The sequence below is a fragment of the Stegastes partitus genome, unplaced genomic scaffold (assembly GCF_000690725.1).
Source record: "Stegastes partitus isolate 25-593 unplaced genomic scaffold, Stegastes_partitus-1.0.2 Scaffold34, whole genome shotgun sequence".
Lineage (NCBI taxonomy): Eukaryota > Metazoa > Chordata > Actinopteri > Pomacentridae > Stegastes > Stegastes partitus.
The window spans coordinates 770,985-787,053 of NW_007577765.1; the positions used below are offsets into that span (position 1 = coordinate 770,985).

Below are 16,069 nucleotides of genomic sequence, written 5' to 3' on the forward strand. Positions count from 1 at the left end.
CACAAACTGGGCCAAGCCTGCCAAGTTGTGTTTGCCTGACCTGACCCAGTGACATGTGGTTACTGAGTAGCTGTTGTTGTTAGAACAGGAAATCCATTGTGTCTGTTAAAAGGTGGATAAGCTGCTGGTAATATGACATATTACGCACAGAGAAAAGCGCGGAATAACTACGGAGACGTTAAGCTCTGAAAAGTGAAAATCGGAGAACACATTCTTTTGTCGCACTAATCCGAAATGTATCCAATACCACATACAGCTGCATTAAGCTCTTGTTGAGAAATTTACCTTAAAATATGGATTTTGAAAGAAGAAAACTGAAATGGCTTAGCGATTCATTGGAGACTTCGGAGCCTGGATTTGCCTAATCTGCTGCATATTTATGTTCTACTCAAATGATGTTTCAATGAAAGGCCTCTGGTATGTTCAGCATCAAAAACTATAAAACAAAGAACTCACAGTAGATTAAAAGAATAACGTATCTGCAACTTGTTTTGTACCAGGTTGTATTTACCTTATTTTAAAATCGTGCTTTTGTTCGTGTAGACAAGGCAACAAAACAAGATGAAGGTGTGGACTGTGACCCATTTCTTTATCAGTGGAATTTATGGACCTGTCTGGCTATATGCTATATAGTAAAACACTGTGCATTTTGCTACCGGTGAGTAAAAAGCTGCCGCAGAATTCAGAGTGTCCCAAAACCGTTATGAAGGTTGTGGGTAGAATTCATAAAGCATGATTTGTAGCTGGGAGAAAAACTTAGAACTGACGCAGGCGTTTATTTCCTGTAAATAAATTTCCTGCCTTAAACGCTATAATTTACGAAATCCCATTTTACTCTTGATGTCACAACAGATCCTTATCTGTCCATTTATCCTCTGCTGGCCCTCTGTGTGTGTTTATTGGCTTGTACTGTACTTTTCCTTTGCATGCAGAGTCAGAGATGTTTTCCACCGACCTGCGCCGCTGCCATCGGTGTTAAATTACTGAGCAGTCGCACGCTGAAACAGCAAATGTCACGTTACTGTGTGCCTCTCACGGAAACATCTGCTTCGCTGATGACTGATTTGGCTACTTGGTCGGTATTTGTGCCTGAACGCAGCGACAAAGAATGAAAAAACACAACTGGTGGCTGACCGGGCCATCGGCTTTTGCTTTTATATCTAACTTAAAAGGCTACTGTTAGGTATTTGGTGACACAGACCGACAACACTGACTGCCAGGAGTCTGTTCATGACTTATGAGATAGACTTTTGTATTAAATCACAAATGTCCGGTTATGTAATATTTAATTCAATAGATAAGATAATGCTGCAATTATGATGCGCCCAGGAGAGGAGTCGAAGTAGGAAAATAGCAACACAAGTAAACAAGCACTCAGTTCCTCTGCATGTCTGACTGTGGCTTTGATGATTTTCCCTCCTCTCTCGTTAAACCAGAATAGTCTTTGACATGCTTTTCTTTTCTTTTTCTTTTTTTATTTTAGGCCATTTATGTGTAAACCATGTACAAACCACGGCCTGCTGAGAGAGAAGTCACGCAGCACTTTCAGCGGCACTCGTTGACCTGGATGCAAATTCTAGTTCACAACTTTGAAACTCACAAACACAAAGCCCAGGTCCTCCCTCGTGGAGAAGGTTCATCCTCGTTACCCGAGCCGCTCAGGTGGAAAACAAATGGAATTTTTAAGTTGGTATCATTTCATGTCATGCCTGGAAAAGAACATCAAAGATGTTCACCAACTTCACCCTCCCACTGACATGTGGTTTGCCCATCTGCTTGGCCCAGTGACACACTGCCAAGGGGAAACACAGTTCGTCTGCATGTGTTTCAGATACGTTTCCTCTGGGCAAACAGAGCCCCACGTCTTGGTGGCATCGTCAGCTGGTGACAGAATACAGGGAGAGACAGTCCGGCCTCTGTGTGCATGTATGCGTGAGCGCAGGCCTCCGTGTTCTCTCAGAAGTTGGAGACAGCATGCCAGCGCCGGGCTACACAATGTTCTCCATGCAGGGAATTTACACATCGTCATTTGCATGTCCACTACACAATGTTGGGAAGTGTGGTGTTTACTGCAACAGGCCCCGTATTCATCCTCTATCTGCAAAGCTGTAAAAATGCTACCATGTTAAGACGAGCTATTTCAAAATGATGTTGCTACTTTTGAAGTTTCAAAATAAGAAACAAGAAAACTGCTACAGCAAAATGAGTGATGCTGAAAAGAGCATGTACAGCTAAAGCATTAATACTTGGTATAATTCACTTAAAAGTGGGACGAAAACAGCCACCAAAATGTTTGTTGAGATACCATTTTTAGATACATACTGTATACATATACTGCTTAAAAAAAATAAGGGAACACTTAATCATCACAGTATAACATCAATTAAACGAAACTTTTGAGATATCATATCCATAGCCTTATCAAATATGAACAACTTAAATAGGTATTTATGATGCTGTTTATGATGTGGTTTATTATGTTCGGATGTTTTGTTTAGTTTTCTCTCCCTCTTTTATATTGAACTGCTCAGTGTGCTTTTAATTGCCCCTACAGGGGATGAATAAAGTTATTTGAATTGAATTGAATTGAATTGAATTGAATTGAATTGAATTTCAATCTGTCTTGTTAGGAAGCTTAAGTGGGTTAATCATTTGGTTTCCCACTGCCCAATCATTGCTATCCACTGTGTAACTTATTGAGAACAAAAAATGGAAAGTGCCTATAAAAGTACATGAAAAGAACCCACTTTCCTTGGAAATGTCCTCGTTTATTGTTTTTCAACATATGTGTATCATGGCCGATATAATCTGGCTTTTTTTTTTTTTTGGCAAGAAATGACCAAAAAGACTCTTTCATGTCAAAGTGAAAACAGATTTCTACAAAGCAATGTCAATTAACTATAAACGTAAAATAAGTATACACCGCCTTCAAGTTAGTGTTTAGCTGATGCACCTTTAGTACAGCATTGAGCCTGTACGGGAGGGTGTTTAAAAGCAATACAAGGGGAGGGATGATGAATCGGTTCTCTGCCTGCCATCCAGCTTGCAGTTGTTTGACATGAAATAACACACATTGGTTTAAACAGAGGCGCTGACCCTTGCTGTACAAGCAGTAAAAGCTGCATTTACGCAGACACTCGGCTGAACTTTCACCTACTTCCTGCATCGACCTGCAGCTCAGACGAACACCTGAAAATCCAGCTGTGACCACGACGAGCTGACACAGGAGACATGAAGTACGCAGAGTTAACCAAACCGTTCTCTCCTTATCAGCTTTTGTTATCATGAAAGGGCTTGAAAGGGCTGACCTTATTCAGCACGTCTTGCCAATAGAGTTCAGTGTGACGTGCACCAGGGGTTAAAGAGCAGTGGGTTTATAGCCGCTGCAACTGCGTTATCTCAGAGCTGTGGGTTATTCGGCTCTTATCAGCTATGTAGTAATGAGCCACGAGGTCGACGTCTGCGGGTCCAGCGCCAGTTGTAGTTATAGTATGAGGCTATTTCATTTAAAAAAATATATCAGACATACGTTGATAGTATATTAACTGGTGGTTCACTTCTATCCAACTGATTCTCTCAGTTCATGGATATGCAGAGTTTAAAACGTTGTGCTGAATGAACCCCATTTACTGCAGTTCTTTATAAGAGGCTTCCAAAGCAGACGATGACAGTGTCTTTGTCGGAAAAAAAAGTACATTTTTACAGTTGTCATGCTTTCAAGACAAGCTGCCACTTGCATAGACTAAATACAAAGAGACCACACTCTGAAACAATGCAACGCTACAGGAAAATAGAAATAGTTGATTCTGGTCGCCTGTCAATGCCGTCATATCCCTTATAGCAGCTGTAGCCAAGGAAACATGGTAAGCCCCGGATAATACATCAGTGTGTGGGGTAAGAAAGGAAAAACAAGTTGGCAAACTAGCAAGCTCACTATTTTGTTCCCTTTTGTTTTCCCATTTTATTGTTTGTATTGTTCACTCATGATGGATTGCAGTTATTTTAGAATGGTGGTTTTGACCACAAAAAAAAACAGCCCGATGATTAAATTCACCATGCTGACCCTAGCTATGGAGTCCACTCGTTAGAAATATGTTCACTGAAGTAAAAGACCAAAGGAGAAAATGATTATCTCATTAACTTTTATACATTTGAAGTGGTTTTTGCAAACTGAGGAGTCGCCTCCTGCTGGTTGTTAGTAAGAAAGCAGACTTAAGTCACATCTGTGTTAGTTTTTCATTGTCAGACCATTCTTCACTGCTGACACAACACTGTGCAGAATGGTCATAATTGTGTTGGGGGGCTGCAAGGTGGAGCAGTGGTTGGTATCATTGCCTCGCAGCAAGAAGGTCGCCGGTTCACGTCCCAGTGAGGACACCCAGGATCTTTCTGCGTGGAGTTTGCATGTTCTCTCCGTGCAGCATGGGTCCAAAAACATGTTGAGGTGAATCGGTGATTCTAAATTGACCGTAGGTGTGAATGTGAGTGTGCTTGGTTGTCTGTCTCTAAGTGTAGCCCTGTGATAGACTGATGACCTGTCCAGGTGTCCCCTGCCTTCACCCTGAGTCAGCTGGGATAGACTCCAGCCTCCCATGACCCTAGTAAGGATTAAGTGGTGTACAGATAATGGATGGATGGATGGATAATTGTGTTGGGTTGAGCTAAGCCCATGATATAGTTTTCTCAAAATAGTGACAGAAAAATGCAGGCAGGGAGGCACTGTCATTAAAATGGGTAACTCACAGTAAAAATAAATACATATATATATATATATATATATGCCAGCAGGCTGGTTTACTGTACAAGCCAAACCGTCTGCAAAACAAGAACTTTGAGTGTGGTTGGCTGCTGCTCTGAGGTTTTCGTTGTTGTTTCCGGAAATCAAGAGGATGTTGAAACTGTAACACGCTGACAGTGGAAAGAGAAGAGAACCTACGTAAAATGAGCAGCTAATGGCTGGATTATATCCGCTTTTCAGAAACAGAGGCTACAACCATATTTTACAAACAGTCTGTGGTTTTAGTGACTAATCACCTGTGAAACAACATCAGCAAAGCTGCTGACTATTACCCAACATGATTTTGAAATTATTAGGCCACAGCTAACTAACTTATCTGGACATGTTTGGATTCTAAGTTTTAGTGAGTCGCTATCTCCACATTGTTCGCAAAACAAATCAAACGTTGCTGAACAGCTCGGAGTCCTGTCTTGTGTTTGAACTGGATTTTCTTAATGTTCAGACTTCACTGAATGTGAGTGTGATTCAGGAGCTTTATCTGGATTTAGGGTCGTTTTCTGTGTCCATTTCTTTTTTTTTTACCTCAAAAGAAACATACTTGAGTAAACATAAAAATGCAGAAATGTACAAAAGTCCACAAAAGAACTACTTCATTACAGTAATGAGAGTACATTTGGTACTTTTTCTCCTTACACTGATGCTCTTCGTACATTTAGAGTTCAGGCCATTTACTTGAAACAGAGCATTTCCTCACTGCTGCACTGGTACTCGTACTGAAATGAAAGCTCGGAGTACTTCTTCCAACACTGCACATAAATACCACAAAGGAACGTCTTGTTGCCAGGAAACACTTTAACAAGGGCTTTGACCCTGCTGCCTATTCTGCTCTCTATTTAGCAGCTGTTTTCTTGAACTGTGCTGACATCTACTGGTCTGACTTTGAACAGTTCGAGCCGCTTGGACACTCATAAGCAATACCGTGGGGCTTTTTCTATGATCAGTTGTATGAAAAAGACAGCATATATCGTGCCAAATGGGTCTAATTAAATGGATTTAATATAAATAAAAGCACTTAGTAAATAACCTAAATTCACTGACTCAAACTCAGTAACCTCAGATTCAGTGACATCATAGCTGTTGCACTTCCGCCATAGCAAGAAGTTTTTGACAGATCTTTTTGTGATCATTTTTTGTACTTAATGCAGAACAATTCTGTATTTGCTTAATTTTTGAGCATTTAGGCCCATTTAGAAGTTTCTGATATTACGGTACAACAACATTAGTTTTTAGGGCTTAATGCTACTTTGGTAAAGGTCCTGTTTATTAGGTGAATTTTTAAAATTTCCTTTATTCCTTCTCCATCCTCAGTTCTTGCTAAAGTCCCTTCTCCGTGTGTGTGCATTTTCTAATTTCATACAAAACCAGGACTGGCTTGTGTGTAAGTTTTGGGTGCATAAAAATGCATCATTCTGTATGATCCATCCATTATCTACACACTGCTTAATCCTCACTAGGTTAGGGCGAAGGCAGGGGACACCCTGGACAGGTCACCAGTCTGTCACAGGGCTACACTTAGAGACAGACAACCAAACATGGGGAGAACATGCAAACTCCACGCAGAAAGATCCCAGATGCTCTAACCGGGATGCGAACTGGGGATCGTCTAGCTGCGAGGCGGCGGTGCTAACCACTGAGCCACCTTGCAGCCTATTCTGTACCATGAAGGTCAAAAAGAAACGGTACTGTGGAGTAGAGGGAGTCTCAAACACTAACAAAATGCAATAATTGACCGTATGATGCATTTTTAAAACTTTATCCAAAAGAATGTTTATCAAAAGGTCAAACTGGTGAACTAGACTGGACAAGTGTTCCAAGACCAGTGAACATGGAGCTAAAAAAAGCACATCAACAGAAGCATCAGCAACTGAAAAGAAACAGAAAAGGTGAAGAAAAGAAAAGGACAAAACATAATGTTCCTGAATCCACATGACCTTCTTCTTGTTCTATCAATGCACAACCTCTTTTTTTCCCTGTGTGGTCTGTCCTCCTGTGTTTCCATCCCTCTCTCTCTCTCTCTTTCATGTTGTCACTCCCTTGGTCTCTCTTCCTGTCCCGTCTGCCAACAGTGAAGGGAGCAATGCCCCGACTGGACAGCAGGTGTGCTCGGTAGCACTGCAGCACACAAGCCTCTGCAGTGCTTCCATGTCTGTGTGTGTGTGGATGCGTCAGCAGATGGGACAGCCTGCCAGCTCAGCCACCGCTGCTGCTGCCACTCTGCTGAAGGAGAGGGGGGAGAGAGAGACCAGGCTGGAGGAGTGGAGGGAGAAAGAGAGAGAGAGAGGGAGGGAGAGAGAGAGAAAGAAAGAGTCCAGGCCCAAATAAAGTCATGGGGGCCAGGGCTGGGCTGGGCCCCCTTTTCATATAAATACGCTGGCCGCCTGGAGGTTCGGGTTTGGTGGTTGGGGCTTGGGACCAGCGACCACCACTGCTGCTGCTGTCTTCCTCAGGGGAGTCTCCTCCGCATACTCACCATCCTCATCCTGGTCATCACTGTTCTGGGTTTCCAAGATGCCTCGAGTGGATGCAGACCTCAAGCTGGACTTTAAGGATGTCCTTTTCAGACCCAAGAGGAGCAGCCTGAAGAGCCGCTCAGAGGTCGGTGCTTTTGATTAGATTGTGTGATTCAAGTGTTGCAGCCACAGTTCAGCCAGAGCAGGACAATTCTCAGGAGCAGTGTTGCTGTTGCATTCAGGAAGTATGCCGGCACTCATGTCTCTGTGGCTGGTGACGCAACAGAATTATGTTAACTATTTATACTTGGAGGTGGATGGTGGCTCTGTTTTCTTATCATCTTGATTAAAGCTGAAGAGTGGAGATAATGTACCTGTGCAGCAGCAGCAGCAGCGATGACATTCATTAACCCCATAATCTTGAGAGGATGTCTCACCTCACTGAAGCTGAAAAGTGCACATTTCAGTGTAATTCTATATTTCTTCCTCTCCTCATGGCCTGGTATTAGGTGAGCCATCAGGTGTACACTGCCTTTATACCTCGGTGAGCAAGAAAACACACAAACTAGCCGGAATGTCCATGTAACAGAGCAGTGACCTTCTTAAAGGTGACAGAAAACAAGACGAGGCTGCCAGACAGAAGCCACAAACAATACCTGACTGTAAACAAAGGAAACAGCAAAAAAAGATAACATAGCACGACGTATAAAGTCACATTTTAATCCTTTTGGGCTTGATTTTGGTTAATAATTATCATTTAAAGCAGGTTAAACCGGCTACTGTGTCTCCACCGGCGACTGATTAGATGCTCTGAGACATCCCGACCCTGTGCTTGTTGTTTATGCTTCCTTATAACTTCCTCAGATGTGTCACTAGATCCAGAACTGATACCGACCCAAGATCATGATACTGGCATGGCGGCACCAGATCCAGACAGGGAAGTGGAAGTGGGTGGGAGCCGGCCTCTGAGAGGTGGCGAGCAACATGAGACGCAGGAGACTTCTCAGAAAAGCTGTTTAAAAATAGGACTGTGTGTGTTACAAGCATCCAGAGCACATTCCGTATGCCACAGTGATATCAGTATAACATCACATGCATATGTTCGTGTATATATAGTTGTAGTTGTAGAAGAGGATAAACTGCATCAATAATGTGTCCTTTTTGCTCCTTAACTGTGAATTTTCTCAACAAAACACCTGCTACAGCCCAGCAAATAGAAGATGATGGTAAATGCAGATGAGCCCTTTAAAAAATTGTGTTACACATCTGTATGAGCTTAGCCAGATGTTTGGAGAATTCAACCCAACGCATATAAAACTGAAGTCATCACAACACTTCACAGTTCTCTGCTTTAATCTGTGGGATTTGTGGAGCAACACCTGATGAATGTCATTTGTTTTTTTTAGTGGTTTCGTTGCTCCAGATCTTCAAATATAGTGTAAATCTTCACAATATGTTCTAACTGAGTCCACTGGATTCATACTTTGTCACTAGTTACAGGTAAATATAACAGAACTCCAAACCCTGAGTCAGCCTGCTGTAGTAAAAAAAGAAAAAAAACCGTCTTTCTCTATATTGATGTGCTGCAGCAAGAAAAAGGATACGCACCACTGGATCCTGCTCCCTCCTCACGTTTTCCACCACCTTCCTTCATTTCACCATTATGAGTTATAGCACAATTTTTTTGCTGTGGCTCTGAAATTGATTCCCCGAGTGCAAGTCATGGAGCAATTTATACTGTTACTCTATTCCGTAGCTTTGCATAATAAATGTCTTAATCGAGAAAAGCATTCAGCACTAAGTAAAGGGAGTCATTTTACAATATGTTTTAAACTGTTAACAAGTTTTTCTCCCCCTTTTTTTTTAACATCCTAACTCACCTTCTCAACATGTGTTTCTACAGTTTGATATAGTTTTACAGTTTGGCAAACTAGAAAAAAAAAGCATGTTTACTTTGAAATTATCTATATGTCTGCAAGGTGGAGCGGTGGTTAGCACCGTTGCCTCACAGCAAGAAGGTTGCCGGTTCGCATCCCGGTGAAGAGACCCGGGATCTGTCTGTGTGGAGTTTGCATGTTCTCCCCGTGCAGCGTGGGTTCTCTCCAGGTTCTCCAGCTTCCTTCCACACAGTCCAAAAACATGATGAGGTTAATCGGTGATTCTAAATTGTCCGTAGGTGTGAATGTGAGTGTGCTTGGTTGTCTGTCTCTAAGTGTAGCCCTGTGATAGACTGGTGACCTGTCCAGGGTCCCCTGCCTTCACCCTGAGTCAGCTGGGATAGACTCCAGCCCCCCACGACCCTAGTGAGGATTAAGCGGTGCATAGATGATGGATGGATGGATCATCTATATGTGTAGAACAAGCAGAAAATATAAAACTAAAATACAAATTGTAGCGTTCATCTACACCAGAACAAGAAAGCTTCTTCCCGCAAACACTGCTGAGTGTACTGCACTGAACAAGCGTGTGATTTATTATGAGTTCAATATTCAATTTGTAAGAAGAGGATGCATTACTTTATTAAAGTCCCAAACGCTGCATATGTCACCTCCACTCTCTCATATACTGAGCAGCTAACAGTCCAGTGCTCCAGACCCTCTACGATAAGATTGATTTGTAACGCTGACGACCTTCTTGAAACAAATCATCGCTATGATCTACATCGAGAGTTTAGACCAACGCCTTCCTGTAAAGGGAGCAGCTCCACAATGAGCTCTGCTTGCTTCACGTAGCTGATCACATTACAGGCAGCAGCACTAGAAGCTCAGCATTAGATCTAAATGATTCAGTGCATCCCCATTATGGCTGCACACGCTCCGAACATGAGCCACACGAGCTGCTCCCGTGTTCACAGAAAATCTGGAATGACCCTCAGTCAGCTGTACAGAAAACTAAACATGTCTTCTGCCTTTAGGTGGATCTTCAGAGGACCTTTACATTCCGCAACTCCAAACAGACCTACACTGGCATCCCCATCATCGCTGCCAACATGGACACCACGGGGACGTTTGAGATGGCACAAGTCCTCAGCAAAGTGAGTGAATAGGAGAAATAAAGGAGCATCACTTCTGAAAATCATGAACCCTTTTTGGTTTTCTGTCACAGTTTTTCATGGCCCATGATTAAAGCCATGATTTGTTGTTAAAGATTCTGACACTGAGTTGCTCCTAAAATCTAAAGCAGTCCTGTATTCCCTCACCTTGTCTGTTGTGTCCTCGGCTGCTTCCCTCTTTAGCACACCCTGTTCACAGCTATTCATAAACACTACTCTGTAGAAGACTGGAAAAACTTTGCTGCTAGTCATCCAGAATGTTTAGAGGTAAGATATTTGCATCGTCACTCATGACAGGAGCATTCTTATTTCTAAAAGCCTCCCCACTAAATGAACTGTCACTTTTCCTCTCAGCATGTAGCGGCTAGCTCAGGAAGCAGCAATGCAGATCTGGAGAGGCTGTGTGCCATCCTGGAGGCCGTGCCTGCCCTCAAGTACATCTGTCTGGACGTGGCCAACGGCTACTCCGAGTACTTTGTGGAGTTTGTCAAGACGGTCAGAGGAAAGTTCCCCAAACACACCATCATGGTAAGACAGTGTTCCTGGTGGCTGATGGGATGTCGTGCATCTGAGACAATGTGTTGATGTTAATGCTGTCTGCCCTGCAGGCCGGTAACGTGGTAACAGGGGAGATGGTGGAGGAACTCATCCTGTCTGGGGCTGACATCATCAAAGTGGGCATCGGGCCAGGTGGGTGGCTCCACTGTCCTGAGGGTGTCTGTGAATAGTGTGAGAGGTGTGTGTGTTCGCTCTAAGGCAACACAAAACTACACATAGAGGACAATAGACAGGCAGTTAAATACACACGAGCCACAAAGAAAGAGACACAGCGCTCCAATCAAGATCAATTTGACTGCTTTTCACTTTATAGAGTCAATTGACTGGTAAAGCCAAAGTGTTTCCAGCAGAGAAATAAAACTGGTAGTGCAAAGTTATCCATCCATCCATCCATCCATTATCTATACACCTCTTAATCCTCATTAGGGTCACAGGGGGCTGGAGTCTATCCCAGCTGATTAGGGTGAAGGCAGTGGACACCCTGGACAGGTCACCAGTCTATCACAAGGCTACACTTAGAGACAGACAACCAAGCACACTCACATTCACACCTACGGACAATTTAGAATCACCAATTAACCTCAACATGTTTCTGGACTGTGGGAGGAAACCAGAGAACCCGGAGAGAACCCACGCTGCACGGGGAGAACATGCAAACTCCACACAGAAAGATCCCGGGTGTCCTCACCGGGACGCAAACCAGCGACCTTCTTGCTGCGAGGCCACGGTGCTAACCACTGCTCCACCTTGCAGCCCTGCAAAGCTATCAAGAAGTTTAAATATTACAAGTTACACCTGTTTCATCTGTAATGTCAATGTACCTCAGTTATTTACATTTATGGGTCAAAACTGACAATATTCCATAGAATGCAAATTTAAATTGAGGTTAAGACCCTAGAGTGTTGTTAATTTAGGGAGATTTACTTGAATAATTTTAAACTAAAGGTAAAACCTTAAAAAAATGAAATAAACAGAAAACTCAAGCAATCTGTGGATTCCCTTTGAGCAAGCCTATTTGTGACAGACCTCCTTTTTAATTTTGCAAACTGACCTGACTAATTTAAATATTCAGGTCAGACCCTACAATATTATATATAACACAATTTAACCTTAAGCTGAAGAACCTACAATATTGTTGACTCACCAATTTGAAAATCAAAGTTAGTTTAATAAAAAAATCCAACAAACCCAGCAACAGTGTAGAAGAAGAACTCCCCTCCCAGCAGGACCAGGCTCAGGGAGGACAGTTCTCTGCCTCCACTGATTGGGTTGAGCATAAAAGGTAGAGAAAACAGGACAACAACAAGAGAACACTGGACAGATTGATGGAAGCTGTAGCTGCAGATCGGAAACATGCAGCTCCAGAGCCAAAAATACCTGCAGAGAGGTGAGAGAGAGGACAGACAGGACAAACTACAGCAGAGAGAAGACAAAATGTTAGTGACATGACAAGGACGAGCACGTGTGAAGACAGCCGTGTGATCAGGACAGCTGAGGTGAAGCATAATGGCTGGATGAAAGGAAAGAGTTGAACTATAATAGCGACAGGGCAGAAGAGAGAACTGATGGAAATCAAAACTGTAGCTTCAGAGGAAGGACTGAGAGTAGACATGAAAAATGCAGCTTTAGGAAAAACTAAAAGCTTTGGAAGAAAGGTTAGTCTTTAATTTTGATTGGAATTTGCCAATGATGGAACACGATTTAATGTAAGATGGGGGATTGTTACAGAGAATGGTTCCAGTAACTGAAAAAAGCCTGTTGCTTTTGGTTTTTGAAGTTGGGGACTGAGAAGAGTAACTAAGAGGTGACCCAGGAGCAGAAAATGCTAACATATTGGTAATGTGCTGTGGAGCTAAACCGTTAACAGACTTTTGTTTTTATGTTTTGTGTAGAGTGAACAGCATGTAGCGTACGTACCAAACATTATACAGCATCAAGTCACTCCCTCCTCATCCTGCAGGATCCAACTGTCAGCTGGCTGTAGATAAACAGAACATGGTTTCTCTGGTATAATAGATACACCGAAGAACAAACCAGAACTTAAAAGCCAATTCTTTAGATTTCTTTTAACTGCTTGTTCTACACGAGGCCGACGCTGCTTCACCTCGTCTGTTGCTATTTACCGTCTGGTGCCACATTCAACAGTCTGCAGGCGCTTGTTGTTACAACAGCAGCAATTCAATCTGGATGGGATCTTCTCTTGTTTGCTCTGTGAATGGTCTGTTGCAGGTTCTGTGTGCACGACAAGAATCAAGACGGGAGTGGGCTACCCACAGCTCAGTGCTGTGATAGAGTGTGCAGACTCAGCCCATGGACTCAAAGGACACATCATCTCTGTAAGTTCAGCGCACAGAAATAACTCCATACGAGGTGAAGGACAGTCAGAGTTATCATGTAGAGGACAGAAGTAGTACTATTACATGCTTAGTAAAGTTATCTTCTCCTGCTTGGAGTCACAGGACATATTAGCCAGTAGAGGGCATCATCAGTCTTTAAAGGCTGGTAGAACAAACACTGAAGAACCTTTACTTAATTCTGCTGACTCAATCTGGGCCCATAAAACTCATTTGTATTCTTCTCTATTCAGGACGGCGGCTGTAGTTGCCCAGGAGATGTAGCCAAAGCCTTTGGTAAGTGATCAACCCACAGTTGGTTTTTCAATCTCTTCACATCTCTCTGCTGCTCCACACATCCAACCACTGCTCTGGCCCTTCAGGTGCTGGGGCAGATTTTGTAATGATGGGAGGGATGCTGGCGGGCCACGACCAGTGCTCTGGGGAGGTGATTGAGAAGAACGGGAAGAAATACAAACTCTTCTACGGCATGAGCTCTGACACGGCCATGAAGAAGTACGTCGGTGGGGTTGCTGAGTACAGGTGAGAGATCCTGAGGCGCATCGTGGCTGTGAGTCACGAGTGGAGGCTCAAAATGTGCTGCTGGGATCCCTTCTCGATATGACTAATATTATACACATAACTCACATGTATTTGAGTCAAACGCGCCACGTGATCCCTCTGATGATTCACTGTGTGTGTAGGATACTGGAAAATCATGACAGATCCTCTTTGAGCTTTCAGAGTAGTTTCTTACTCTCAAGAGGCACAAGAGGTGAATAAGTAACAACAACCCCTACTTCTTCCCGTCTTTCCTCGGCTCTCAGGGCGTCCGAGGGGAGGACGGTGGAGGTTCCCTACAGAGGAGACGTGGAAAACACCATCCGCGACGTGCTGGGAGGACTCCGCTCCACCTGCACCTACGTGGGCGCCGCCAAACTCAAAGAGCTGAGCAGGAGAACCACCTTCATCCGAGTCACGCAACAGTCCAGCCAAATGTTCACCCAGTAGGAGGGAAAACACCCCTCAAACATGTCTCATGCAGAGTCCTCATGTGCAGCAGTAGGACTGTGTCCTAACACATACATGCACTTCACCTTCATGATCACACAACCTGTTTCTCTCAGGATATCTGCTCTCACAAAGCCCGCAACTAAATTAAACCCAAAGTTCAACTTGAAGTCCCCCAGAGGGGTCGCAGCACTCAGCATTCAACTTATTCTTACAGCGAGTGCGTTTACATGCTTACCAAAATGTACCGTTGTAATATACAGGTATCATGTTTTTGGATGTGCAAAAAATAATAATCATTTATAACCACCTGGATGCTTCCTAGTTTTGGGACAGAAGAACACAGATGTATCAGAAGTCTTCACAGCAGTTGGGGTGTTTCTATATCAACAGCATATCAGAACGTGTTGATGTGAGATGCATGTAAACACACTCAGCATGAGGAAGCTGAAACCAGTGCTAAGATCATTATGGGGAAACTACTGTACTGAGCTGTATTTTGAAATGAATGTGCAAATGCAATATGCAAGATCCAGAGACTCCTCCCTTTAAGCGTCACTGGAGGACTCATGTCGCAATAAACTGCATGCAGAACCCTCTGCTGACTTCCTCAGTGTGTGTCGGTCATTCTGTGAAGCTTCACCGAGTCCATTCCTAAAGACTTTCTGTCTGTTTGCATGTGTGTTGGACAAGTTGGGACACTTCCACGATGACGATGAAGACTTTATGTCTTGCAAACATTTGGAATATTTGAGATGAAAGTTGGTTTAAAGTAGTCACATCCTCACTGACTGACCCTGACAGTTTAAATCAAGGGCTGTCTCAAGCTTTGCTCGAGTTGCTCTCTTGAACTTTGAGGAAGAAGCCGTTCACACAAAGTAATGATACACTTAAACCAGAACTCCAAACTGAAATATATATCGGACTTTTAGCACCACAGTTTCCCCATTTACTGGAATAAAGACTGAACATAGAAGTAGCTGATTGGAGAGTGGTTCATCTGTTTCCTCTTTGTGGGTAATAAACTGTACATCGAGCTTTGATTTTACATCAGAACTTTTTAATCTTAGATTGTTAATGCTGGGCAAAGTTGATAAAAACCAATGAAGAAGAACAAACAAACTTCTCCCACATGTTTCTGATAGCCAGCATCTTCTTAGAGACAGACAACCGAGCACACTCACATTCACACCTACGGACAATTTAGAATCACCAATTAATCTCAACATGTTTTTGGACTGTGTGGGAGGAAGCCGGAGAACCCGGAGAGAACCCACGCTGCACGGGGAGAACATGGAGACTCCAAGCAGAAAGATCCCGGGGGTCCTCACTGGGACACGAACAAGCGACCTTCTAGCTCTGAAGCAACAATGCTAACCACCGCTCCACCTTGCAGCCTGTGACGAGACATATTGAGAGTAAATAAAACTTAAATCACAGCTTGTTTCTACTGTGTTGCTGGCTACCTGCTGTGTGGACATGACCAATCAACTGAAACTAATTTGACATCATCAACTTGCAGTCAAAATACCAACCAAACTTCATGCCCACGCAGTTTCATACACAACATAATAAGTAGCATCTATGAGCTCAGAGCAGAAAACCTTCAAAGATAACTGAAGCGTGTGGATGATTGAAAAGGCTGCAGTTTCCACCACATTTGAACTTTTTCCACGAGTTTCTTTTAGTGTCATCCTGTAATGCTGTGTATGATTCACTAGAGGGGGCTGCTGTCAGCTCAGTTTCAGTGCTCAGTCGAGTCATCCAGCCATCCATTTGTCAGCTATACTCACTTTATCCTGTAGAGGGTCGTAGGACGGCCTGTCCCAGCTGAGGCCGGACGAGAGGCGGGACACGCAGGGTTAAC

General features: G+C 43.4%; 1 protein-coding gene across 1 annotated transcript; it reads left to right on the forward strand.

Annotated features, from left to right (window-relative positions):
• Positions 1 to 7,131: 7,131 nt before the first annotated feature.
• gmpr (guanosine monophosphate reductase) lies at positions 7,132 to 14,815 on the forward strand. The gene is made up of 9 exons (XM_008301110.1): positions 7,132 to 7,393; positions 10,163 to 10,282; positions 10,484 to 10,567; positions 10,655 to 10,828; positions 10,909 to 10,990; positions 13,088 to 13,194; positions 13,446 to 13,488; positions 13,575 to 13,734; positions 14,019 to 14,815. Exons 1-9 carry the CDS (start codon positions 7,307 to 7,309, stop codon positions 14,200 to 14,202), a joined length of 1,041 nt encoding a protein of 346 aa, XP_008299332.1. The 5' UTR covers positions 7,132 to 7,306; the 3' UTR covers positions 14,203 to 14,815.
• The last annotated feature ends 1,254 nt before the right edge of the window (positions 14,816 to 16,069 follow it).